The 24380-nt window shown below is 55.7% G+C and overlaps 1 protein-coding gene across 11 annotated transcripts in view; it reads right to left on the bottom strand.

Moving 5' to 3' along the window:
* The window catches only part of DAB2IP (DAB2 interacting protein), a 208461-nt gene that overhangs the window by 63767 nt on the left and 120314 nt on the right, over window positions 1-24380 (bottom strand). For 7 of the 11 annotated variants that reach the window (XM_070452142.1, XM_070452181.1, XM_070452132.1 and 4 more), the window contains one exon: window positions 23249-23394. The exons of 2 other annotated variants lie outside the window; for them this stretch is intronic. In XM_070452142.1, the coding sequence (XP_070308243.1) occupies window positions 23249-23394 (146 nt within the window). Of the gene's footprint in view, window positions 1-20765; window positions 20870-21000; window positions 21067-23248; window positions 23395-24380 lie in introns of those variants that run through there. 2 more of the 11 variants (XM_070452178.1, XM_020907597.2) reach the window with 2 other exon arrangements.

Here is a 24380-nt window from a genome sequence, read left to right as displayed (position 1 = left end):
TGAGCCCGAGCTCTATAGGGCCCGGGGGCCGCATCTACTGAAGCCCACACACCCGAGAGCCAGTGCTCCGAGACAAGAGAAGCCACCACAGTGAGAAGCCTGCACACCTCAATCAGAGTGGCCCGCACAGCGACAGAGACCCAGCCAGCACAGCCCATAAATAAATAAATCTTTTAAAAATAAATAAAACGTCTTTAAAAAAAAAAAATAAGGATACGAAGGGAGTAGCAGACAGGGTGGAGAAACAAAAGTTAGGTCTGAACAGGAAGAAACCCAGACAGGCTTTGGCCAGAACAGTTCAAACCCTCAGAAGAATGCAGGATCCCTGTGGGGGGTGAGGGGGCGGGAAGAGCCACCTTCTAGGCGTTTCTAGAGCCCGAGGAGCTGCAGAGCTGGCAGGAGAGCAAGTGCAAAGGACAGGGGGGTGGACAGCGTCACAGGCACACAGGCAGAGGGACAGGCCCCCAGAGCATGCAGTTACACCTCTGAGACGCCCTGCGTCTGGGGCTTTCTCTAAAAGACTCGCAGTCTTTCCTGTCTGCACTCTTCTCTGACCAAAGCCTCTCATGCACTCTGACAGTGTGGGCAGGAGCACCCGGCCTGGGGCTGGGCACACAGCTGAGCAGGCTCAGGGCAGCCTGGGTCAGGCCTGCCGCCCAGGACTAGGACCAGTCCCTTGGCAAGGCATGCCCCGCTTCCACAAATAGGCGTGGCCCCATCTGTCTGCCGCTCCAGTCCCCCTGCTTCGGTCCTGCAGGTTTCCCGCAGCCACGCCCCTGCCCAGGTGGCTCCGACCCAGACGCCGTGCCCACTTCCCCACTGCCCATCTGGGTTTTAGCCAACCTTTAGGATCAAGCTCTCTAACTAAAGAATACGGGCTGTATTTGGTCCACACTCATGTTTTGTTTAGCCCACACGGTGTTTGACATTTTTAAGTTTTGACTCCATTACCAACACTGAAAGATGTGAAATTTCAAAATGTCACTCAAGCCCACTAGAGATTTCTGACCTGTTGAGTCCAAAGGCCCAGTGCCAAGGGGCCGGGGCTGCCGCCCCTTAGCAGGACACCCACCCTCCAGACTGCCAGTGTCCACCACATCTGCGCCTGCCTCAGCCAGGGGGTCCTGTGTGGCGGCCGGCAGGACGGGGCAGGGCCCACCACGGGGCCCAGGGACACACCTGGTGCACGGCAGGGACTCACTTATCGTGTGAGGAATTATAAAGAGACACTGCCTCAGCCTCACTGGGCCCAGACCCCTGGGTGCTGTCTGCCTCCCTGCAGGACCCCACGCTGGGATGGGACGATGCTCCTCCGTCCTGGGCCCCTCTCACACAGCTAGGCACACTGCAGAGGGACCTAGGGCTGTGACGAGACGTTCCCGTCAACATCTGATCTGTGCTTCGGAAGCCGTGTCTTCTGGAGCCCAGCCGAGGTGAGAGTAAGAGCTCCTGGCATCTCCTGCCTTCAGTCAGAGTGGCGGGATTCCAAGCCGGCACACAGACTCAGATCCCCAGGACTTTTATTAAACTGAGGAGGAGAGATTCGGCGGCAAGCACTAACAAAGCCAAGGCTTCCTCGGTTCCCGCCTGCAGGAGGCCTGCCCCCCTTTGAAGCCTGTAGCCAGCTCTTCCCTTTTTCTGGGTTTTCAAGGTCAGAGTCACATTGGCAGCAAGGGTTCTCTTTGTTCTCCTGCCTCTGAGTTTACCCCAACACAGTCACTGTCCCCAATGGCCAGGTCCTCAGCAGTGGCAGAGGACGGCCCTGATTCTTGGCAGGGGAGGGCGAGAGGGGAGCTGTGACAGACAGTCAGGTGTTGGTTGCACCCCCCTGGGGCTCTGCTTCCTGGGAAACCGCGTCCCTGTGGGCCTGGCTTCCCTGCCAGCTTGGGAGCACTCTCTCTGGCCCACAGTGCCATGCTCAGTAAAGGCCGATGGGAGGGCAGCAGCTGACCGCCCCCAGAGTGTACTCCCAGCGTGGGGAGGGGCACCCACCAGGAGAAGGGGCTCGGCCGAGCTCTGGCCCTCTCTGGGTGATGCTGTGACTTCAGGCTACCTGCTTCCTCTCTCTAAGCTTCAGAAGTTTCCTCATTTGGAAAATGGGGAGATAAACACCTGGTCCAAAATGATCCTAATGGGACCCGAGGGAGCTTGTGAGTCACAGACTGTTATGGCGAACTTAACTATTCCAGCCCCTGGCATAGCGCCCGGCATGCAGTAGGTGCTCAATGTGCTGTTCGTGGTCTAAATGTTCAGCGGGCCCCTGCGCTGTCCAAGGGGGTGACCCTGAGCACCAAGATGCTCGCAAGGTGCTACTGTCCTCAGTCACTCAGTCGTGTTGACTCTGCGACCCCATGGATTATAGCCCACCAGGCTCCTCTGTCCATGGGCTTTCCCAGGCAAGAATACTGGAGTGAGCAGCCACTTCCTTCTCCAGGGACAGGGGTCTTCCCTACCCAGGGATCAAACCCATGTCTCCTGCATCTCCTGCATTGTAGGCAGATTCTTTACCACTGAGCCATCGGAGAAGCCCATGTACCCATGCTTGCAAGGCACCCAGACCCAGAACAAAGGCTCTGCCTTCCAGTGGGGCTTGCAGACAACCGTCATACCATGAAAAACTGCCTGGAAGTAAGGATCGGGATGCTATGAGAGCCACTGTGGGGGGGCCTGGGCTCCCCAAGGTGGGGTGAGAGACCCATGTCTCGGCTGCCCGGCGGAGGAGAAAAGAATCAGGGCCACCCAGCTGTAGGATGCCTGGCGTGCTACCCATTTCCCGACAGCTGAGCTTAGACAGAGAGCGGCCAGGTGTGGCAAGCAACCCACGTCTGTATGCATGCACCTGGACACGTGTGCCAGGAGCCAACAGTCACACAGCACCTACGCTGGCCAGAGTCTCTGTGCTGTGCTTTTTAAGCACACTCTCTTTGTGGCCCCCAAACCAGCTAGGGGAGTGGTTAAAAGAAGACAGACTCAGCGGTGTGTACACACCCATCCCCAGAGGTGATGCTGCCCCATCCCCAAAGGGTGGTGAGTCGGAACCTGGAGAGTCACAGCTCCTGGGGTCCCCCATCTGGCTGTGCCCCTTACCAGCCCGTGAGACCTGGGTCAAGTTCACCAAACATCTCGGCACCTGGTTTCCCCACCTCTCAGGTCCCTGTGAGCGTTGAGGCGAAGCACCTGGCCCAGAGGGAGTGCTCAATTTACACCCATCCTCCGCCTAATGCGCCCCCCAACACACACACAGCCGAGCCCAGCTCCCGCCCAGCTCACCTGTCTGTCTCCTCTCCTCACTTGCTGCTTCTGCTCCTCTGAATGAGTCCCCACTCCCCTAAAGCGCTGAGCCCTTTCCTGCCTCCCAGGGCAGCCTCAGGTCCCGAGAGGACAGCAAAGTTCTCGCCCTGAGCTCACTCAAGGATGCCGCTGCCTTCTTGCTCTTCTCCCCTCTTTTGCCATCTGATGAACTCATCCTCTCTGAAGCCTCAGCTCCTGCCACTTCAGTGAAGCCCTCCCTGATTCCAACTCCTGCCCATGCCCCGAGCAGAGACGTGCAGAGAGAGCGGGCGCTGTGCCTCTGGGCTCCTTGGTGACCCTGGCAGCCCCCTCCTCCCTCCTGGCCACGGCCCTCCTACCTATGAAGGGATCTCGAGACCCCCTCAGTCTAAGCCCCGCAAGGCTCTATCTGGGGGTGGGGAAAGTGTCTCCAGGTTCACCCCAAGGTCGTGGAAGGCTGGGGAGGAGCTAGACCCAGACCCAGCCTTGTTCCACTCCAGAAAGCAGGACAAGTGCGGTTCAAAAGACCCCAGGCAGTGCCCTCAAGAGACCCTACTTGCCACCAGGGGAGCAGACCCAAAAATGAAGCAGAGAAAATAGGGAGCAAAGGGAGGTTCCCCTGGGATTGGGCGAGGGGGCTCAGCACAGGCTTCAAGCAGAAGGAGGCAGGGCTTGAAAGACAGGTAGGATCAAAGTAGGAAGAGCTGGGGAAGAGAGGATTCCAGAGTGAGGGAACAACGCTGAGACAGACACCTTGGCACAGTGACGGTGAACATGTCTCGGTGATGCTGGGCACGTCTCAGGGTGCTCGGCTAAGCATTTAGCTACAAGCCTCATTTACTCTTCTTGACCACCTTCGAGACAGGAATGGCCAGTGTCTCCGTTTCACAGAGTTAAGCAAGTTCCCCAAAGTCACAGCACTGTGGGGCAGTGAAGCCAGGATGCAAACCGGGGCATCCGCCTGCCATGTCTGAGTAAACAGGGGTGATCAGGGCACAGAGGCTCCGGGGAGGGAGACGCAGGGAGGCTGGGCACTCCCAAGAGGCGTGCTTGTTATAAACCTCAGAGTCGGGCTTTGTTTTCCCTGCAGCCTGCTCTTGAATGAATGGCACCCGACCCGGGCCAGTGGTGTTGGTGAAATCCCTCGAGGGTGACCCACCCACGCGTGGGAGCGCACAAGCCACACAGAGTGTGAGGACCCCCAGCCAAGCACCTCCTTTGCACCATCTGCTTCAAGGAAGGATGCAGGAGCTGCTGGAGAGTGAGCGAGCCGCGGAGCAGGGGAGGAGCAGGGCGCCGCAGCCAGTCAGGAGCCGCGACTGTCAGCGGCCACACCGACAGGCTGGCTCCGGGCTGTTGCCAGGGCAGCCGGGAGATTCTGCCTTCCCAGGCAGGGTGGTTTAGAACCAGTTGCTCTCTCCTGGGCCACCGGCTCGGCTAGGCCAGCCAGGCCCCCCCTGCCCCCCACCATACAGTGCCCGGCCCTTCTGAAACCTCCGCAGGAAATGTCAGGGGGGCCCCGTGGGGAGGGCCGCCAGCATGGAAAGTCATCCAGACAGAAAGTGTGAGTGCACCTACCTCACGGGATGGAGACCAGCCCCCTGTCACAAGGGTCCCAAACAGGGACGGGGCTGAGGGCTTGAGGGTTCTGTGGCAAGAGTTCCAACGACCCAGGCCAATCCAGGAGGTCACTCACCACTAAGGGGTCCCTGGCCCTCCACTGAGAGCCCTGCAACAGCAGGGGACCCAGGGGCCTGGACTGGGGGGCTTTGGGGGGAGAAGGAAGGTGATGGAGGGGGTGGAGCTGAGCAGAGAGCAGCAAGGAGAGGCTGCTGTCCTGCCGGAGGCTCCCCAGGCTTCTCCCAGCATTTAGCACACCCCACCCGCGGGGTCAGAATAATTGCTCAGAGAGAGGACAGAGCCTGGAGAAGACCTAGGGTGCACTTTCCAGGACAGAAGGACAAAGTAGGGGCTCAAACAATGCTCAAACTACCGCACAATTGCACTCATCTCACACGCTAGCAAAGTAATGCTCAAAATTCTCCAAGCCAGGCTTCAACAGTACATGAACCATGAACTTCCAGATGTTCAAGCTGCATGTAGAAAAGGCAGAGGAACCAGGGATCAAATTGCCAGCATCCGCTGGATCATCGAAAAAGCAAGAGAGTTCCAGAAAAATATCTACTTCTGCTTTACTGACCACGCCAAAGCCTTTGACTGTGTGGATCACAACAAACTGTGGAACATTCTTAAAGAGACAGAATACCAGAACCTGACCTGCCTCCTGAGAAATCTGTATGCAGATCAAGAAGCAACAGTTGGAACTGGACATGGAACAACAGCCTGGTTCCAAATCGGGAAAGGAGTATGTCAAGGCTGAATATTGTCACCCTGCTTCAACTTATATGCAGAGTATATCATGCGAAATGCCGGGCTGGATAAAGCACAAGCTGGAATCAAAACTGCCAGGAGAAGTATCAATAACCTCAGATATGTAGATGACACTACCCTTATGGCAGAAAGTGAGGAACTAAAGAGCCTCTTGATGAAAGTGAAAGAGGAGAGTGAAAAAGTTGGCTTAAAACTCAGAATTCAGAAAACTAAGATCATGGCATCCGGTTCCATCACTTCATGGCAACTAGATGGGGAAACAATGGAATCAATGACAGACTTTATTTTTTTGGGCTCCAAAATCACTGTAGATGGTGACTGTAGCCATGAAGTTAAAAGACGCTTGCTCCCTGGAAGAAAAGCTATGACCAACCTAGACAGCATACTAAAAAGCAGAGATATTACTTTGCCGACAAAGGTCCATCTAGTCAAAGTGATGGTTTTTCCAGTAGTCATGTATGGATGTGAGAGTTAGACTATAAAGAAAGCTGAAGAATTGATGTTTTTGAGCTGTGGTGTTGGAGAAGACTCTTGAGAGTCCATTGGAAATGGAGTCCAAGGAAATCAAACCAGTCAATCCTACAGGAAATCAGTTCTGAATACTCATTGGAAAGACTGACGCTGAAGCTGAAACTACAATGCTTTGGCCACCTGATTCGAAGAACTGACTCATTGGAAAAGACCCTGATGCTGAGAAAAATTGAAGGCAGGAGTAGAAGGGGACGCCCAACTCAACGGACATGAGTTTGAGTAAGCTCCGGGAGTTGGTGATGGACAGGGAAGCCTGGTGTGCTGCAGTCCATGCGGTCACAAAGAGTCAGATATGACTGAGTGACTAAAATGAACTGAACCCAAGAGGCCATGGGGCTGTCCTTCTGAGAGGAGAGCTGGTTGAAACATGTATGCCTAGGGGCAGGGCACAGTATGAGTCTTGCCTTCACTGAAACTCACTTCCAGGTAATCACTAACAGCAAAAGAGACAGAGTCCCAGCCATCACTAATTAATAATGGCTGCAGAGATTTACCGAAGAAACCCGATCTCAAAGAGTCGGACAGACTTGGTGACTGAACAACGAGAGCAAGGATGGCCAACTGGAAATGTTTGGTGACAAATTACCAGGCTGCCTGCTGATTCCCTGGGTACCACCAAGTTGTCCAAAGACCATGTAGGAAACTATGGAACCTCCTGAGATCAGCCCACCATCTCCCTGCAAATTAACAAAGCAGATGCAAACAAAGCAGATGCCCATGTTGCCCAAGCTGGGGCAAAGATCGAGGGAGCTAAGGTCTGGAATCCATTCACGACCCAGTAGAAGAAAAAGTATGGGACAGGCCTTGACCTGGCTGATTCTGCTTCACATCTGCCTGTCCCAGACTGGCCTGAGTCCGCCACCATGGCAGGACAGGGACTGTCTATGAGGAGACCTGAGATTCGGTACCCAGGGTCAGAGCCCTCACTCTGGTCTGGTCTGCCTTTCTCTCCAAGGGAGGGACCGGCTCCTTGAGAAGCAGGAGCAAGACCAGAAAGCAGACCTAGAGGAACCAACTCCAGGAAGCCACTGGGGCCCCCCATGAGCAGCACACCGGCAGCTGGACTCCCGTTATACCTTCAGGATCAGCCCCAGGCCTGCCTGGAACCCCACAGTAGACGCCCTGCTGTTTAGCAGAAGAACTCAGCCGACTTCTTTTGGAAGTGGAATCTGAGCAGAACAAAGGGCCCTGGCTGGGGCTCTTCAACCAGACCAAATAAACACTCAGCCTCTCACCAGCAAGGCTGCAGTTTACATTTGGAGAGGGAAAGGGAAGTGCCAATCTGAGCTGAGTCTGGGCTGAACTGACTCTCGGCCAACAGCCGGAGCAGAGCACCCGGGGCAGGGTTCCTGCCTGTCGGGGTCTCAGCTGCCCACCTGGCTCCCCAAGCTGGAGCAGCCAGTGGTATATCCGGGCCCAGGGTTATTCTGTAGCCTGATAACCGAGCACCCTGACCGCCAACATCCCCCAGAGGCAGGGGACCCTGCCAGGGATGGGAGAATCCCAGAGCTGCTCGCTGGAGGTCCCAGAATCCCCTGGGGGCCCATCATCACAACAGATTCTGAGGCCAGTCCTAGATCTGTGAATCTAACTCTCCTGGGCAGGACTCTGGAATCTCTCTGCCTGGCTCCCGTGACACCAGGATGCTCAACTGTATCAACGAACCCAGAGAAGGCAAAGTGATCTCTGATGCCTCCCATAGTCCCCTTCCCAGTGCCCACAAGGCATGCGTGGTCTCTCCTATCTGCTGCGGCCACTTCCTAAAACCCTAGAGGGCCCACAGTCTCAAGGCATCTTCAGCTGACCATGCCTCCAGTCAACCCGCAGGCAGCTGGTAGGCCCCACCCAATGAGATTACGCCAGCTGAGATTAATGGCAGGGAATAAATCGACTCAATCCATGGGGGAGAAACGTGTTGCTAACAGAGATCTTTTTCCAAAGAGGAGCCATTAGTGGTCTTGGTATTTTGATCATCAGAAAATTACCCATGTCATGTTGCCATTAAGAGGAAGCAAAGCCCAGTAACCAGACAGGGAGGTCTGGCCTGGGGCTAGTAGGGCGCCCCCTCCTTTGAAGTCCTGCACCCCAGCTCAGGAGGGTCCTCTGCAGACCCCTGTCCTGCAGGGGTGGGTCCCTGATGCTGGCTACAGAGCAGCAGGTGCCTAAGCCAGGTGCCTGAAGTTAGGTGGGCACCCACCATGATGGACAGTTACCTAGGCCCAAGTTCAAGTCCCTGGTGGTTCAGACGGTAAAGAATCTGCCTACAAAGCAGGACACCCAGGTTCGATCCCTGGGTCAGGAAGATCCCCTGGAGAAGGGAATGGTTACTCACTTCAGTATTCTTGCCTGGAGAATTCCATGGACAGAAGAAGCTGGTGGACTACAGTCCATGGGGTCGCAAAAGGGTTGGGCACACAGCGTGACTAACACTTTCTTTTCAGGTTCAATTTCAGACTTGGCCATTTGAAGGCTCTATATGACCTTGTGCAGGTCTCTTAAAGTCTCTTAGCCATCCTCGGCTTCTGATTTACTCATATGTAAAATAAGAAAATGTGCATTTTCTAGGAATGCTGTGAGGCCCTCTCTTAGCCTCTTGCTCCCAGACCCATAGGTCTTCCACCTGCAGAGAAGGCTCTTCACTGCGAGCTCAGACCACCCCTCTCTTCCTTGGGGACATCACCCCCACCACCCCAACAGATCAAGTCCTCCAGGGGTCCCAGTGCCTGCAGGACACAGGCCTTCACGGCAATCACGCGCTGGCCTGCGGGACAGGCCTGGCCCGTGGGGAGCCCTAACTGAAGGACATCCAGCAACAGGCCTTCGGAGCTCCGTGTTCCGCCCTGGCTCCAGACTTGACCACTCAGGCACCCCCACTTCCAGCCTCTGCAACACCCCACTCAGCGCCCTGCCCTGCACGGGCCCTCTCAGGCTGTCTGGCACCTCTGGAGCCTCACAACCCCAGAGGCTGCCTGCTGTAAACAGGTCCCCACCCCAAACTGCCCCTGGCCACCCATCAGAGGCCGCTGCCCAGGACTTGGCCCCACGTGGCTCTCCAGATTTCTCGTAGTAACACCTTCTTGGAGTTTCAGAAGCAAAGCAAGTCATCTGCCAACTATTTTTTCCCATTAATCTCACAATGCATTTGCTATTTTCCCTCCATAATGACCCATTTAGCAGCAACAGAGCAATTAGGCAGACCACAGAATATTGATTTTCTAAGTGGGAGAAGTGTCCGCATGACATCTCTCTAGGCCTGTCTCAGACTGCCTCCTCCTACATGATGGGGTGGACGCGAGAAGAGTAGGGCTGGATCTGCCAACAGGATTCTGGGGTCCCCAGTTGAAGCTCAAAACCATGGTGTGTGCACACGCGTGAGAGTGAGTGCACATGAGATGAGATGATGACGTTATCATGGGACATACATGACCCTGTGTTCTGTCTCAGCGACAGAACCCTGGGAGGCAGATGCCACCACCACACCCGTTTTAAAGATGAGGAAACGGAGGCTCAGAGATTAGGTGACTTGCCCCAGATCACACAGGAAGTTAGGGAGCTGGATCCAGACCTAGGTTGAGGTGTTGGCAGGGTAAAACTCTGTCAATCAGGGCACCCTTGTGTGGCTTGCTCTCCATGAGATTCGGGGCACGTGGCACTGGTGACCCAAGGAGACTCCTGAGACATGAAACACGGTCGAAGTCCTAAGGCTGCACACCTCTGCCTCAGCAGAGCCTCCAAGCCGGACTGCTGTAAACAGGTCCCCACCCGAAACTGACCCTGACCATCCACCAGGCCTGGCTAGTAGCTCTCAGAAAGGCCCAGGGAAAGACACGATGGCAGGACCCCCCGCCTTCCTCCTCTCCCACCCTCTGACCACCATCTTCGGCCCAAGACAAGGGCCCTACCCAGCTAGTGGGGCACCTCAAACATGGCCCACCTGTAAAAACACGAAGGTCAAGGGTGAGAGCCAGGGACGGTTTATGAACTGGGCATCTATAACGAGCCATATCTTCATACGGCTCCCCAACCAGGCCCCACAGCTGGGATCCTACCAAACCAGAGTTTAGCACTTCTCCTACCTCCAAATTCCAGAAACTCACTCGAGGCAAGCTGGGACAGGGGCCGTCAGATCCCCAAGGTCCTAGGGGCCAATGCCAGCAGACACAATGATCTTTACTCTGGGAGCAAATGGCTTCTTGGTGACCACGGGAAAGAGCTGAAGGTCCAGTTGGCAGACTTGGGTTTAAATACCAGCTCTGCTACTTTCTATGTGGCTTTGGGCGGAAATACGACCTTCTCTGACCCTCAGTTTCCTTATCTGTAAAAGGAATAATGCCTGCCCTGATACCTGCCTAGCTGGTATGAGCCCCATGCAGTAAATGATAAAGTGCTACCTAAATGCTGGCCAGCTAAACTTAACAAAAGGGAAGGTTTCCAAGACTTGGCATTGCCCGGCAAGGGGACAGCATCTCCCCATTACTGGCGACGAGCAAGCAGACCCTGATTAGTCTATAAATATGGGAAGCTAAGCATCCTTTTTACCCTCCTGTGTGCCCAGATGCACAATAGCAGAGGAAAGGCTCCCAGCAGTCAAGCACTGAAGAAATTTACATGCTTTGGTTCATTGGATGCTTCTCTGACCTGTTTAGACTACTGAATCCCCTCATCACAAATGCCCATTAACATCTGCCAGGATGTAGTGTTCCACAGAACCCAGTTTGAGAAATATTCCTGTGGGTGCTCTGGATAATGACTAGGGGACGTAGGGAAGAAAACAAGGCCTTTCAAATACAACCTTCAAGTACAATGCACTCTCAAGTATAACCGTGCAATGTACTTTCAAGTACATCCCTGACTGGACAGACTACAGGACCTTCCACAGTGTCAACGACAAGTCAGGGGCAGATCCAGCCCTCAACCTCCCTTTCCAGCATGACAGGGAGACAAACCCATACACCCAGATCAAAAACTCACTTCAGTGAGACCATGTAAAAAGAGGACTTAGACATGTCCAGGAGGAGTCACTCCCAGTCTTTCCCTGCCCTTAACAAGCCCAGAAACTTGGAGGGACTCAAGAAGAAGCAAGCCTCAAGCAGAAATGCCTCCTTCTTCCCTGCTCTTGCCTGAAAAGTCACCCTCACCCTCTGGGTCAGCAAGGAAGCAGGGCTAAGTCTCCACAACAGTTGACCGTTTCCAAGTAGAAGAGTCTGTGGGACCACAGGAAGTGGGTGAATACAGAATCTCAAATAGCCTGTGTGTCCAGGCCCTACGTGTGGATCCTGGAAGAGGGCAGCAGGCAGGACCAGTCCCGCCCACGATGCTGCCGTGTGGACACATCCCTCCACCCCGGTGCCCTCTCCTCTCTCTGGGGGGCTCCATGCCAGCATCGGCAGACGAGTCCGGGAACCATCAGCTCCCTGGAAGCGCTCAGACAAACTCATCCATGGCAAACCCATCCATAATGGCGCAGACTTTGCTCCCAGCAAGGACAGAGCTTTATTAATTATTCAGGGGACGGTGCAATTATGCAAATCAGTGGGCAGCCTCTGCCCGACTGCTGTCTTCTGCAGGAGTCCGGGGCGGAGGGGGTGCCCAGAGCCCAAGCAGCTGGGTACAAGAAGGGAGCCACCCAGCCCAGGAAAGGGGGAATAAACCCCCCACCCTTCTGGGCCCACAGAGGGCTGTGAACAGAGCCAGACCCCACCACACACTCAGAAGAGCTAGTAGCTGATTCTGAAGACCTGGGAGTGCCTTTTTCCAAAAAAATAATATACCCTCAAAGCTGCTGCCGGGCCAGCAAGGCCATCATTCAAGGCTTGCTCCCACAGGTCCGCAAGGCATGGAATACTTCCAAAGTCTCCTCTTAAAAAGCACGCACCTAAGGAGAGGTAACACCTCAAATTAGTGTTTACCCAAGAAGGTTCTGCAGACTACTACTGCTCCCGGGGTGGGGGTGGGGACAGGAAACCCCAGATTAAAAAAGATGAAACCGGTTTCTTTCCTGCAGGACTTCTCAGGGCCTAGAGTGAGGATGCCCACGACACCTGTGGAGGGGAATCTCCAGTCTCATCCCCAGGAACCAGGAGCTGAGTCTAATGAACTCTGGATGGATCACACACAGAATTCCCTGCCAGGTTCAACATCCCTTGACTCATAGGTTTTCACTAGTCTCATAAACAACCATCATCAATAAACGTGAACTTCATGTGCGCAGAGGAGCTAGACATGACCACCGAGAGCGCGCTGGTGGGGCTCCCGGCAGAACGCCTGCCGGCGCCCAGCCATCACCACCCTGGCTCTCTCCCCGCCCTGAGGTCAGGCAGCTGTGCAGATGCCCAGAGCCACCTCAGGTCCACAGACGGCTGGGTGGGCTGGGAATCTGGCAGCAGCCCCCTCAGCCCATCCATCCAGAGGGCTCAGTGCCAGACGCACCCATCTGCCTACATGAGCAGATCACAGCCTGGACGGGGAGGCCCTGCCCATCAGCATCACAGGTTTCCCTCATCCTCCTGGGCAGTAAGGAGAGTGACCATGCTGATCTGGGGAGAAGGGGAGGGGGATGTGCTATGCGAGGCCAATGAGCCCACCCAAGACCTCTGTCACCGCCCCCACCTCATCCAAGGTCATCAATCAACAGACCCAAATGCAGCCGCGCTCACTCGCTCTGCCAAGAGGAAAAGAGGTGTGGGGGTCCAGACTGCTGGGGGCGCCCACGGAGAGAGACACTTATAATCACTGAGCAACTGCAAATGTGGGGATGGCCCCGGAGCTAGCCCTAGCCTCACACCATGGGGACCCACTCACAGAGACCAGGAGGAAGGCCCGCCTCCATGGCCACACTCCTCCACCCTTCCAGAACTTCAGCACCCAGAGGAGCCTCCTGCAGAGCCCGGGGTGGCCCAGGACACTCTCCCGTGTACGTGTGTGCGTGGTCAGTCGCTTCACTCATGTCCAACTCTTTGCAACCCCATGGACTGTAGCCTGCCAGGCTCCTCTGTCCGTGGGATTCTCCAGGCAAGAATACTGGAGTGGGTTGCCGTGCCCTCCTCCAGGGTATCTTCCCAACTCAGGGATCGAACTCACGTCTCCTGTGTCTCCTGCATTGCAGGTGGATTCTTTACCGCTGAGCCGCCAAGGAAGCCTGTGGGAGCCAGTAAAACTCTGAAAACATCTAAGTACAGACCCCATCTCTGCCACCTACCTGCGGTCAGATAGGGGCAAGTGGCTTTTATCTGCTGGAGCCTCAGTTTCCTCATCTGTAAAATAGGGAGGGGCAGGCCAGTGCAGTAGTGAAGAGCACAGACTTGGGAGCCAGGCTTCTTAGGTTAGGATCTTAGCTCTGCCATTCCAGCTGGGTAGGCCACGCTTCCTGGTTGTAAACCAGGGATAACAATAGTCAGTAGTAGCACGTGGGCTGTCATGAGGTTGGAGTGAGTCCCTCTCTGCGAGGTGCTGAGAGCAGGTCTAGCCCACAGGATCTGTCCATCATGTCAGCTACTACACTGGAGAGGGCCCTGGCTGAGTCCAGAGACCTAGATCCTAAATCCATCATGAGGGTAATCCCTGATAAGTGATTTTACCTCTCTGAGGCCAGTTTCAGCACCTGTAACATGGGGTTGGGAGGATGAAATGAGGGGAGTGCAGAGGATTAGAGATGAGGCACAGACAACACACAGTCCCTGGCACACAGCAGATGCTCCGTGAGGGGCAGGTAGGTTAGCGATGATATTAGCAACTGAGCAGGTCGTCTGGAAAACAGACACCACGAGAACAGTGGTTGTTGGAGAGGCCTTTGATAATAGAGCCTGACCGCCTGGGTTTGGATCCTACCTACGAGCTGTGTGACTTGGGCAAGTGCTCAGTCTCTCTGGGCCTCAATTTTCTTTTCTGAAAAATGAGGACAAGCAATATCGTTCAGAGTGCTGATGTAAGGGTGACATGAGAACGCATAGGAAAGGCAAAGGGCACGGAGCGTGGCCCATCAAGCAGGTGGCCACTCAGGGCAGTGGGTGGTGGTGATATTGCAACACCCAGCAGAGAAGCTTGCCATGAAGAGTGCCGAGATGAAAGGCATCCTGGCCCCCCTAGCTCCACGCCACCTCCAGGGACTTCACGACCTGAAGGTTGTGCAGCGAAGTCCAGGAAAGACAAGATGCTCCCCTGTGCTGGGCGCTCTCCCTCCAGGAATATCAGAGTCCCAGGCACTGAGATATTAGTCTTTGTTTAGCTTTGTTGAGATGGGGAAACTAAGGTTCAAAGAGAAGCAGTGGGTGGAGCTGGCCTTGGACCAGCCTACACCTGCTGACCTCCCCAGCAGCTGGCAGTACAGGGCATGGGGCTGTAAGGCAGTCATGGGTTCCCATTCCAGTTCCACAGCCCCAGGCCCAGATTCCCCAGCCCCACCCTCCCCCATCCTTCTCCCCAAACTCAGCAGGCATCTGGCCTCCCCAGCTGGGGATACAGCTTACACCACCAAGCCCGGCCACCCCAGGGCCTCGGCACAGACCACCACTCTCATCCGAGCCTCTCCAGGCTGTCCTTAGAAAGCTCCACTCCCAGGTGGGGCCAAGGACACCCAGTCCAGCCCTAAATCAGCTAGTCCGGTCCTATGAGCTCTGACCCAGTGGAGCTGGGCTTGAATCACATTACTCACTTGATCCTGGTGATTGCAGAGAGGACTGAGTATACCTCTCTGAACCACTCATAACGGGGAAGCTGGCAAGAGCAGTGAGCCTCAGTGGCTCAGGTGGGCCAAGCACTGGACCTGGAGTTAGGAGACGCATCCCAGCTCCAGCTCTGACTCCCTATACCTCTCTGAGCCTTGCCCATTTCCCCTGTAGGATCCAGACCACAGTCATAAACGACCTAACTGCTCCAAGTGCCCTTTGTCGACCTGGAGCACAGGGTGAAAGTGCTTTTTACAGCAGGGAGTGCTGGGCAAGCGCAGGAAGGACTCCTGTCAAAGGGGGAAGGTAATTTTAAAAAACATCACAATCTTAATAAAAAAGAGCACAGCATGCTCAGGGGAGGATTCTAGGTCTCAACCAGGGAGTGGATCACCTGGCTTGGGGCCCCCCAGTACGTGACTTTGGGTCAGGAACACTCCCCTCTTGGAGTTTCAGTGAAATGAGAAATACAAAACACTCTTACTATGAGGAATCAATAAGAATATAGCAATGCCTAAGCAAGTTGCTGGGACAGAGCCCTGTCCTCGGCAAAAGGAACAAACTTTAGACAGCGGTTCTCACACTCTGGGGGAACACAATTAGGCCAAAGAGTCTAATCCAGAAGGTCCAGGGTGGGGGCCCAAGAATCTACATTTTATTGGGCATCTTCCTGGGATGGGCTGGTCAGTCCGGCTCAGGGGCCAGGCCCTTAGCTTCCAAGACAAGAGTGGGGTTTTATCAGAGCTGATGTTGGGATGGAATTTCCTGATGAAATCTGGGGAAGGGGGACAGGGGGAAAGAAGGGTAATAGGAGCAGAAGGGTGGGGCTGTTAACATCCTATTAATCTCCTCCCCCGCCGGAAACAGTAATTGCTGAGGCGCACACATCCTTCACGTGCTAACAGTCTGCAGCTGCAACACGAAGCTTTGATTACGAATGTCAACAAGACAGAGCATGAAATTAACTTCCCCTTAGTCAGTGGGCACAGGGAGACGCTGCACTCACTCACTGCCCTCAGTATGAAAACGCCCCATGACAATGTCGCATCAAATTAGAGCCTGTGCTACCAGGCTGGCATCTATATCTCTGCCCGTAGCACTCTCTTACAACCAGGTCCTGCAAACAAGGGCCTGAGGCTGGGAGAAAGATCAGGGCTGGAGGCAGGTGACGGTCCCAGGGTGAACTGGGAGGTGGCCAGAGCTACTGGGACCCCCATGGAGGTTTACCCACTGGACAAGGGAGGGGGAAATCACCATGACAAAAAGTAACTCACCCATCTGAGTGCCTGATGGGGGGGGGGAGGGGATGCAAACCCAACCTTCATCTGGGTCAATTCCTGCCCTGCCAGCCCATCTGGAGAGACGAGTTGGGGAGACAGGCTGTTCCAAGGTAGACAGCTGAGTTAGTGGGGCAGGCCAGAAGCCAGGTTCCTGTGACCCGGCACTTGTCTGCTCCAGCCTGGCCGGTGGCTCTCCAGGTTCACGTGGCAGCAGGAAGGAGGTGGGGGCGACAAAGGGAGGTTCTTACAGGTGCGTGCCCGGGGTGGGGGCATGTGGCATGGCCTGCAGGCAGGACCTGGGCAGGGGGCACCCAAGCCTGTGCCCCTCGTATGTGTGAGACGCTGTGTGCCCGCCCACAGGCTCTTACCCACTCAGGCCCACAAAGGCTGGAGAGTCCTTCCATCTCAGGGGTTAGTCACCCTAACTAACTAACAACGGTTAGTTTCCTTGTAGAGTGGCTGGGTGACTGCCATAGCCCAGGCTGTGGGCATGCTGCCTGGCTGCTCTGGGGGCTTCAGAGGGTGGGGATGGGAGTGGTACAGTCTCAACCCAATCTGGTCGGGCTATCCTCGGCCATTTGCACACCCCACCCCTAGGCCGGGAATGTGGCCCAAGTCACTCCTTGTAGGCTGATAGACCAGCACCCAGAAGACCCAGCATCTGAGGTTCTTCATGCAAGAAGCCCTTTTTCCACTCACCCATGGCTGATCACCCAGGAGGCCTGGTTGGCAAGCAGCTAAGCAGGCTCGGCCACCTGGGGAGGGGTCACCATGCCAGCTCTGGGAGTTGGATGGTTTGCTTCTTGCCTTTTTGGTCTCCCTGTGATCTCCAGTTCTCTTCTGTGGCCCTCTAAAATAGCCATTAATTAGAGCCTGGTAATTAACTTTCTGGTTTGAGTAATATTTTGCAAAGGAATTCCATTAAAGAGTCAATTTGCATATCCTCAGACCTGGGACCTGGAAATAGACAGGGTTTTTCCAGGAGAATGGGAAAGGCCCCGCAGTGCCCATCAGGCCTGGCAACCAGGCCTGATGGGCACTGCTGGCATCTATGGACACGAGGGGGCTCAGAGGGTGGCTGTCCTGACGGCCTGGGGAGACGCTGAGTCGTGGGAGACTTTCCCCAGGAGAGCAGGCAGTTTTGTTCACAAAACTGGCTGGCTCGGCGGCCACACGCCCAGACAGCAACTGCGCACCTGCACACAGATACCCACATGTGAGACCTCGTACACAGAACACACCACGCACACCATGAAACGGGGGTATGTAAATGCACATGCCGAGAGACACGTACACATAAGAAAACAGACACAATAAGAACAGTAGCCAGAACTCCTTGAGCACTGAGAATGAACCATATGTCCATAATCGACCTACAAAAACATTTCACGTGGTCCAACCCAACAGGAAGTGCCGGGCACTGTTCCAAACACTTTACATGCGATTCCTCATTTCAGATCCACAGACATGTACAAGGATGTTTACATATACACACCTTCATGAGGGCAGGTGCATACTTGTAAGACATACAAAGACATGCACTCGTGTGCATGTCAAAGGCATGTGTACATGCCTACAGACACCTGTACAGGTAAAGGCTTTTCTAGCATTTAAAACCCCAGCTTGGGGCTGATCACATCCTTACTAGCTAATTTCCGCCGTTCCTAAAAATATTGCCCAGCTTGGATCTTTGGAAGATACACACGAGGGAGCTGAAGATCTAAATGGAGGGCGATAAAAATGAGAAAGCAGAAATAAATTGGTTCTTTTCCACGTCCGGGTCATGTTCTGTGGCTCCCCCTCCCTCTAGAGATGAAGCCCGGAATCACGTGCTCTTTGGCAGGGCTCCAGTCAGCCCTGCCCCAAAGGTGCCCACGGGGCTCCGAGTATCACGCTGCAGGGGGGGCTGGGACCTGAACACAAGGCCAGGCTTCTGGGACGGTCCCACCGCCACGCCTTTGACCACGTGCCTCAGTTTCCCTGAATCTAACAACTGCTTCACTGCTTACCACTGCTGTTCAGCAACAGACCTCTCAAAGTGCTGTGTCAGTGCCAGGCTTCCTTACGATAATTATCGGATTAAGAATTAAATCTGGTTCCCTTATGGAGAGCAGAGCAGAGGAGGGGGAGCTGGGGAGCACTCCTTGCAGGTAATTAATGAAGTCCCTGTCATACCGCTTGGAAGGCAGAGGCCCATTTAACAAAGATCCACCTACAAGGATGGTGGTGAAGGAACCAAGGAAGGCCAAACAGGGCAAGGAAGACTCTTGCAAAGGGCTTGTCAGAACGTTCAGAAGGCAGAGGACAGGAACAGACAAGACTCTAAGGCAGCAGCACAACACTGCTGGCCACTAAACCCAGGAAAACAATGTTCAATGACTAACCAGCAAGAAACGCAAATAACAAAGAAATGCCACTCTTCTGCCTATACAAACGACAAAGATCGTGTTACCGGTGACACCAATGTTTTCAAAGGCGTGAAGAAACAGGTGGGCACCCTCAAAAATCTTTGGGGGAGTGTAAATTACTACAGGCTTTCGATGGGAAGCATATTTATCAAAAGCCTGAAACTGCTCATATTTTTTGACCTAGAAATTCTAAGACTTTATCTCATGGAAACAATCACAGATGGAGACAAAAGATGCATATTTAAGGATTAAATGCCAGCACCATTTTAATAAAGAAAAACTAGACATAATATAAACGCCCAGATTACTAAAAAAGAAGTATGATCCAAACATCAAATATCGATTTTTAAAACACATATACAACAGGTTTGCCTTCTCGAGTGCAGACAAGTCCCAGGGTCTTTCTACTCAGCTATTTCTTGTGTTCAAAATAGCTGTGATCCTCCATACAGACCTCTTCACCTTTCAAGGAACAGGAGCATCTAGTTCCACCTCTTGAATAATAATACCGTGTGACTGCACATTATTATTCCCACACTGCAGAGAAGAAAACTGAGGTTTACCAAGATAGATTGACTTTTCCCTCCAAATATTAACTTCCACTTACTGAAAACCTACAACACAGCTGTCTAACTGCTCTCATGTATTATATCTTATTTAATAAAATTTTAGAAACATTTAAGAAATGTGCAAAACCCAGTGTTAGTTGCTAAGGAAACAGCACTGAACAGGACATTTTCTATTAAGTACATGATGAATATATTAATATTAATGTTTCCAACAATGTGGTTATCATCAGACCCATTTTGCTGATGGGCAAACTGAGGCTCGAAACAGTTAAGGTGACTTGCCCCAGGAACTGCCTGGCTTCAAATCCGAAGACCACATATTTCCCATTACTCCCAGATACTGAAATGCACGATCATCTCGAGATCACCCAAGAGAAGGCGGAGAAGGACCAGGCACTCGCTGTCTACAGCAGGGGAGGGAGAGAGTCAAGAACACCCAGGCTTGGGTGCCCAGCCCTGCCTGCATCTACTGTCAACAGAAAACAGATCCCCTCTTCCAGTTTCTCCAGTTCCTCACCAAGCTCCCTCTCCCTGATCCAAGAAATGCCTCACCCAAAGGGACAGGACTGATTTCTGCCTACTCAGGGCCAGTGGAGGGACCCTGAAAGCCCCCACCTCTACCTCCAAATTATCTTGATCCCTTAGTCTTACACTGCCCGGAATACTACCCTTCGTAACTTTCAGGTGTGGGAACTCCCGGCAACGTACATATTCCCTAGAAGGGGTAGTCAGTCCCTTGCTCCCCACATGATCAGCCTTGGGTACCTGCACCTGGGTTGCCCACCTGTGTGGAGGGCCAGCATCACCCAGAGAGAATATTGCGGAGGGAAAAAAATGAGGAAGGCACTGTATTGCCAGCTTACCCTCCCAGCTACTTAGGAGCATTAATAAATAAGTGAATTACAAATTATCTTCTGGGAGGGCAGAAACACCACATCCAAGATCGCTTTTACCAACATTAAAACTGTCTTGTAAATGAGGCAGGAATATTTCCAGCCTGCAAAAAAAAAAAGGCTTTTGCCAGCACACCTTTCACCTGGGAAGCCTCGGAGCGGCATTCATTTCTGTTATCCACAGGGAACGATTACCTGTCCTTGGTGCTTATCTCCAGAAGCTCCAAAGAAGAAAAGAATGTTGAGGGGCTCAGTGATCTTGGAGACCAGCTGGGAACCTCCCCAGGCTGTTTTCAGGGAAATAAGTACAAAGGCTCAAATCCGTGGCCCTCGGACCTCCCAGAGCCCAGCTGTGCCCCCTCCCCAGCCCTGGCTGGCTGGACTTCAGGCTCATAACCAGACATCAGCCCTCTCCCCGCCATCTCCACACCTGGACCAGGCTCCAGTTCCCAGGGAGCCGAAAGATCCCAGGAAAGAACCAACTGGTTTCCAACCTCCAGGAGAGAGGATCCCGGCGCAAAAAAATAACCTTCCCAACACAGCAGTTTGCGGAGCATGGCAGAAAGCGTGCGACAATGCCGCTTCGGCAGCAGCCACAGAGCAAACAGATTCCCCCAGTGTCAGAACCCAGGCGGCTGCCCCCGAGTGTCCGGCGTTCCACGTGAGGAGGCCACGGGAGCCAGCTCACACTGGCCACCCTAGAGGCCTCCACCCCCATTCCCATGCCCATCCCTTCACGGAGGTTGCTCTCTGCACTTACCCCCCTCCCAGGGAGAGGCACGGCAGCTCGGCGGGGTCCCATGGAGCCAGGATTCAACCCCCTCCTCACTGCTGAGCCAAGTCGAAGGCAGCTGATCTGTCCACCCAACCTCAGCAGCACCAGACCACGTCAGAGTCGGGGGCGGGGGGGGGGGGGGGAGGCGTCTCTGCACTCGCCCAGGTTTGACCATGAGCTTGGCTGGTGGGGTGGGGTCGCCAAAGCTGGTTTTACTCACTTGACTCCAAACAGGACGCTTCCAGGGACTACCCCAGAGATATACCTGCCCGTCCATCCCAGCGGCAGCCGATCAATCTATTTCAGAGCAAGGCAGCAAATCAGGAGATCCCAGTCCTAGCAGAGCCTATTTCAGCTCCAAGGCTGGGTAGAAGGATTTCAAATTCCATCTCTCTGCCTGTCCGTGGGAAATCTGGGCTCCCTTCCTGTGCCAGAGAAGCCTCCAAGCCAGATTTTGTTTATAGAAAATTAATAAGACAATCCCACACCACCGCCAGTGACATTCTGCTCCAGCTACCGTTCACCACCGGCGCTAGAAAGACTCGTAGCTTTACTCCCCACCGCGGCCCCCACTCCGCACCCCTCCGGCCTGTGGCAAAGCTGACCTGAAGTCAAGCTAGGCAGGACCTGCTCCAGATCATCTCGGCCATGTCCCGACCTCCGCCCGGGGTTGCCAGCCGATTGCTCGGCAGCATCTCAGTGCGGGCTGCCCGCTGGAGGGAGGTAAACACAGCATGCACGCTGTCTGCTCCCCGGAGGGCAGACACACTCAGAGGCTGGATCACCTGCCATCTCTCCAGCTCCCCGGACCACCAACACAAGCACACAAAACTAGGTACGTACACAATGTCTCGCATGTGGGTGCAGAGGGTCCTGACCACTACCCAGGAAAGTGCAGCGAAGGGCATGTTCCCGAGGGAGAAAGCCGGAGAAGGCAGGGGCCAGTCGGAGGGAAGAAGGCAGCAAACCGGGTGGCCTGCCGCCCAGACAATAACAAAGATGGGAATCGAGGTTTTCAAAGACGCAGTGGCTGCACCCAGCACCGAGCTCTGGCCTGGCTAAATCTTCCTGCTAGGACACGCCTGGTCCCCTGGGGCACTATGGCCATCAGAGAAAGGCTGAGGGTCCTGCCTCGGACTGGGGTTGGCAGCGTGGGGCAGGAAACCAGCCGCAGGCAGCAGTTAGGATGCATTAGAGAGAGCAGCTCCCGGTGGATGAAAATTAAAGGTCTAGTAATTCTCCTGGAGGGTGGAAGGGGTACTCTTCGGGAAGATGCTAGGGGTCAGTTAAACAGTCAGTCAGCCTTGGGCAGGAGTTGAGCTATAACTTGTACTCCTCTGCCTGCTGGAACCAAGGGGGAGGGGAGAGACATTTTCATTCTACCTGTGCCTCCCCTACAGGGAGTGCCAACTCGCCAATCACACACAGGGGCACAGCCCTATGAAGGGAGGCAGATGCCAGGGGCCTGAGACATAAGGCTGAATGCTGAAAAGGCTCCTTGGTGCCTGCTCATTCCTTCACCTCCACTTAACCGAGCAGGGACACGTTCTAACTGGCACTAGAATCCATCACCATGCCTGTGCCCAAGCAGGAAGGTGCCAGGGCTGGCACGCTCAAGGAGGGGAACCTGGGCCCCGAAAGGAGAGGCTGTGTCCGCCCAGTGCCCCCACACGCGGACAGGATGGCTTGCCCTTGCGAGCTGAAGCCTGCTCTTGCCCGTGACTCCTGGCAGGCTGAACCACCTCCTCTCTCTCCTCTGCCCCACAAGCCACCTCCCCTTGGAATTTCCACACCTGCTCCAAGCTGGCCCGGGAAAAGGAAACGGGGAATTGGAGACACCCCTGGGAGTGGAGAGGTGAGAGAGGGAGCAGCTGCCCGGGGCTGGAAAGGATGAGGCCCTTCTTCCTTGGCCTCGGGCACTGCCCGCTTGCTCGCCCCAGCCCCCAGCGGAGCACGCGCCCTACTTAGACCAGATGTGTCCCCTAAGCGACCCAGCCCCCTGCTCCTCCCCTCCAGATGTTCACCCTTTTCCTCACCGCTGGGTCTCCGCAAAACCCAGCCGAAATGCCTTTTGTATCGGACACTCAAGGGCTCCAGAGGCAGGAAGATGGATCCTGCGGTGGAGGTGCCACTTCGGCCCCCAGCGCCGGGCACTGCACAGCCCGGGAAACAATGCCCACCACGGCGAGGCAAGGCAGGACTTCTCGGGGAAGGCACTTCCCTCCGGGCCTCGACCCGAGCCTCGGGCACCTCGTCCTCACCGCCCCCGCCCCGCCCCGGGGGAAGAGAGAAGGGTCCTCCCGCCGCTCCTCGCCGGTCCGAGGTGGCCCCACAAGTTGCCGGAGGGCGGCGTGGGGAGCCCTCGCGCTTTCGGCGCGCCCCAGTCCCGGCTCTCGCTTTGTCCCCGCGCCCTCCCGGGCGCATCCCGGGGCGGCGGCGCGCGGAGGTCGGGCCGGCGGCGGGCTCACCTCTCATTGTCCGCGGCGGAGGCGGCGGCGGCGGCGGAGGCGCTCCGGAACCCCGGCAGGATGTGGCGGAAGCTGTGGTTGCGGTCCAGCTTGGGCTGGCTCTTGGTGCGCTTGATGGAGCCCTTGAGGCGGCGGCTGAGGAAGCCCTGCGCGCGGGGCGACAAGAGGGGGAAGGGGAGGCGGGGTTAGCGCGGCGGCGGGTCCGGGACCCGCGCGGGACCCGCGCCCTGGCTCGGGCGGCCGCGCGGCCGAGGGCGGGCGCGGGCTCGGGCTCGGGCTCGGCCCCTGCAGCTCGCGGCCCGCGCCGCCCGCCTGCCGACCGAGCGCCGACGGCCCGGCCCGCGCAGCGCGGCCCAGCCCACCCCGCGCCACCCGCCCGCCCGCCAGCCAGCCAGCCAGCCAGCCAGCCAGCCACGTCGCCCCCGCCCCCTAAGCCGCTGTTGCCATGGCGACGCCGAGCCGAGCCGCACCGGCCGCGACCGAGGATGCCCGAGCCCCCCCGGGCGCGGGGGCGGGGGGAGCCCCCGGGGCCGAGGGGGCGGGGCTGCAGAGGGGCGGGGACCCTCGGGGGCCCTCCGCGGCCGCAGCCCCCTCACCTCTTAAGAGTAACGAGGTTACACCCCAAACACCTGGAGGAGTCCACGCCCCCCTCCCGGTCCGGGATTGCCTCCACCGGAGAGGCGGATGTTCTAAGTCTGGTTGGTACAGATGGGGGAAACTAAGGCTCTGCAAGAGCAGGCGTCGGGTCCTCTGGGGAACAGCAGGCCACCGCCGCTAGCTCCGGGTCACCTGGACCCCTAACCCGGGCGTCTTTCCTTTCGCAGGTGACTGTCACAGGTTCACGGGTGGAGCCCTTTGCCTGAAACCATTGTACCCCAGCAAGTGCAGCCCCTCTGGGGACAGGGTGACCTAGTACCTAGCTCAGGGAGGAGCTGATGGGTTTGCTGAGTATCCACACTGCGGGCTTCAAGATTTGGAGCCACCTCCGGGGGGAGGCTGAACCTTCTCTAGAGGGACTGCTGGCTGGCCCATTCATGACTCAGGGTGGTGGGGAGAGGCGGGGGTGGTTCAGCTCCGGGGAGGAGTATGGCCCATCTCAGCCGGGCTCCCCTGTAGCGATTCATCCAGCTGT

The sequence above is a fragment of the Odocoileus virginianus genome, chromosome 2, assembly GCF_023699985.2.
Source record: "Odocoileus virginianus isolate 20LAN1187 ecotype Illinois chromosome 2, Ovbor_1.2, whole genome shotgun sequence".
Classification (NCBI taxonomy): Eukaryota; Metazoa; Chordata; class Mammalia; order Artiodactyla; family Cervidae; genus Odocoileus; species Odocoileus virginianus.
This window is presented reverse-complemented; position numbering and strand designations above follow the sequence as displayed.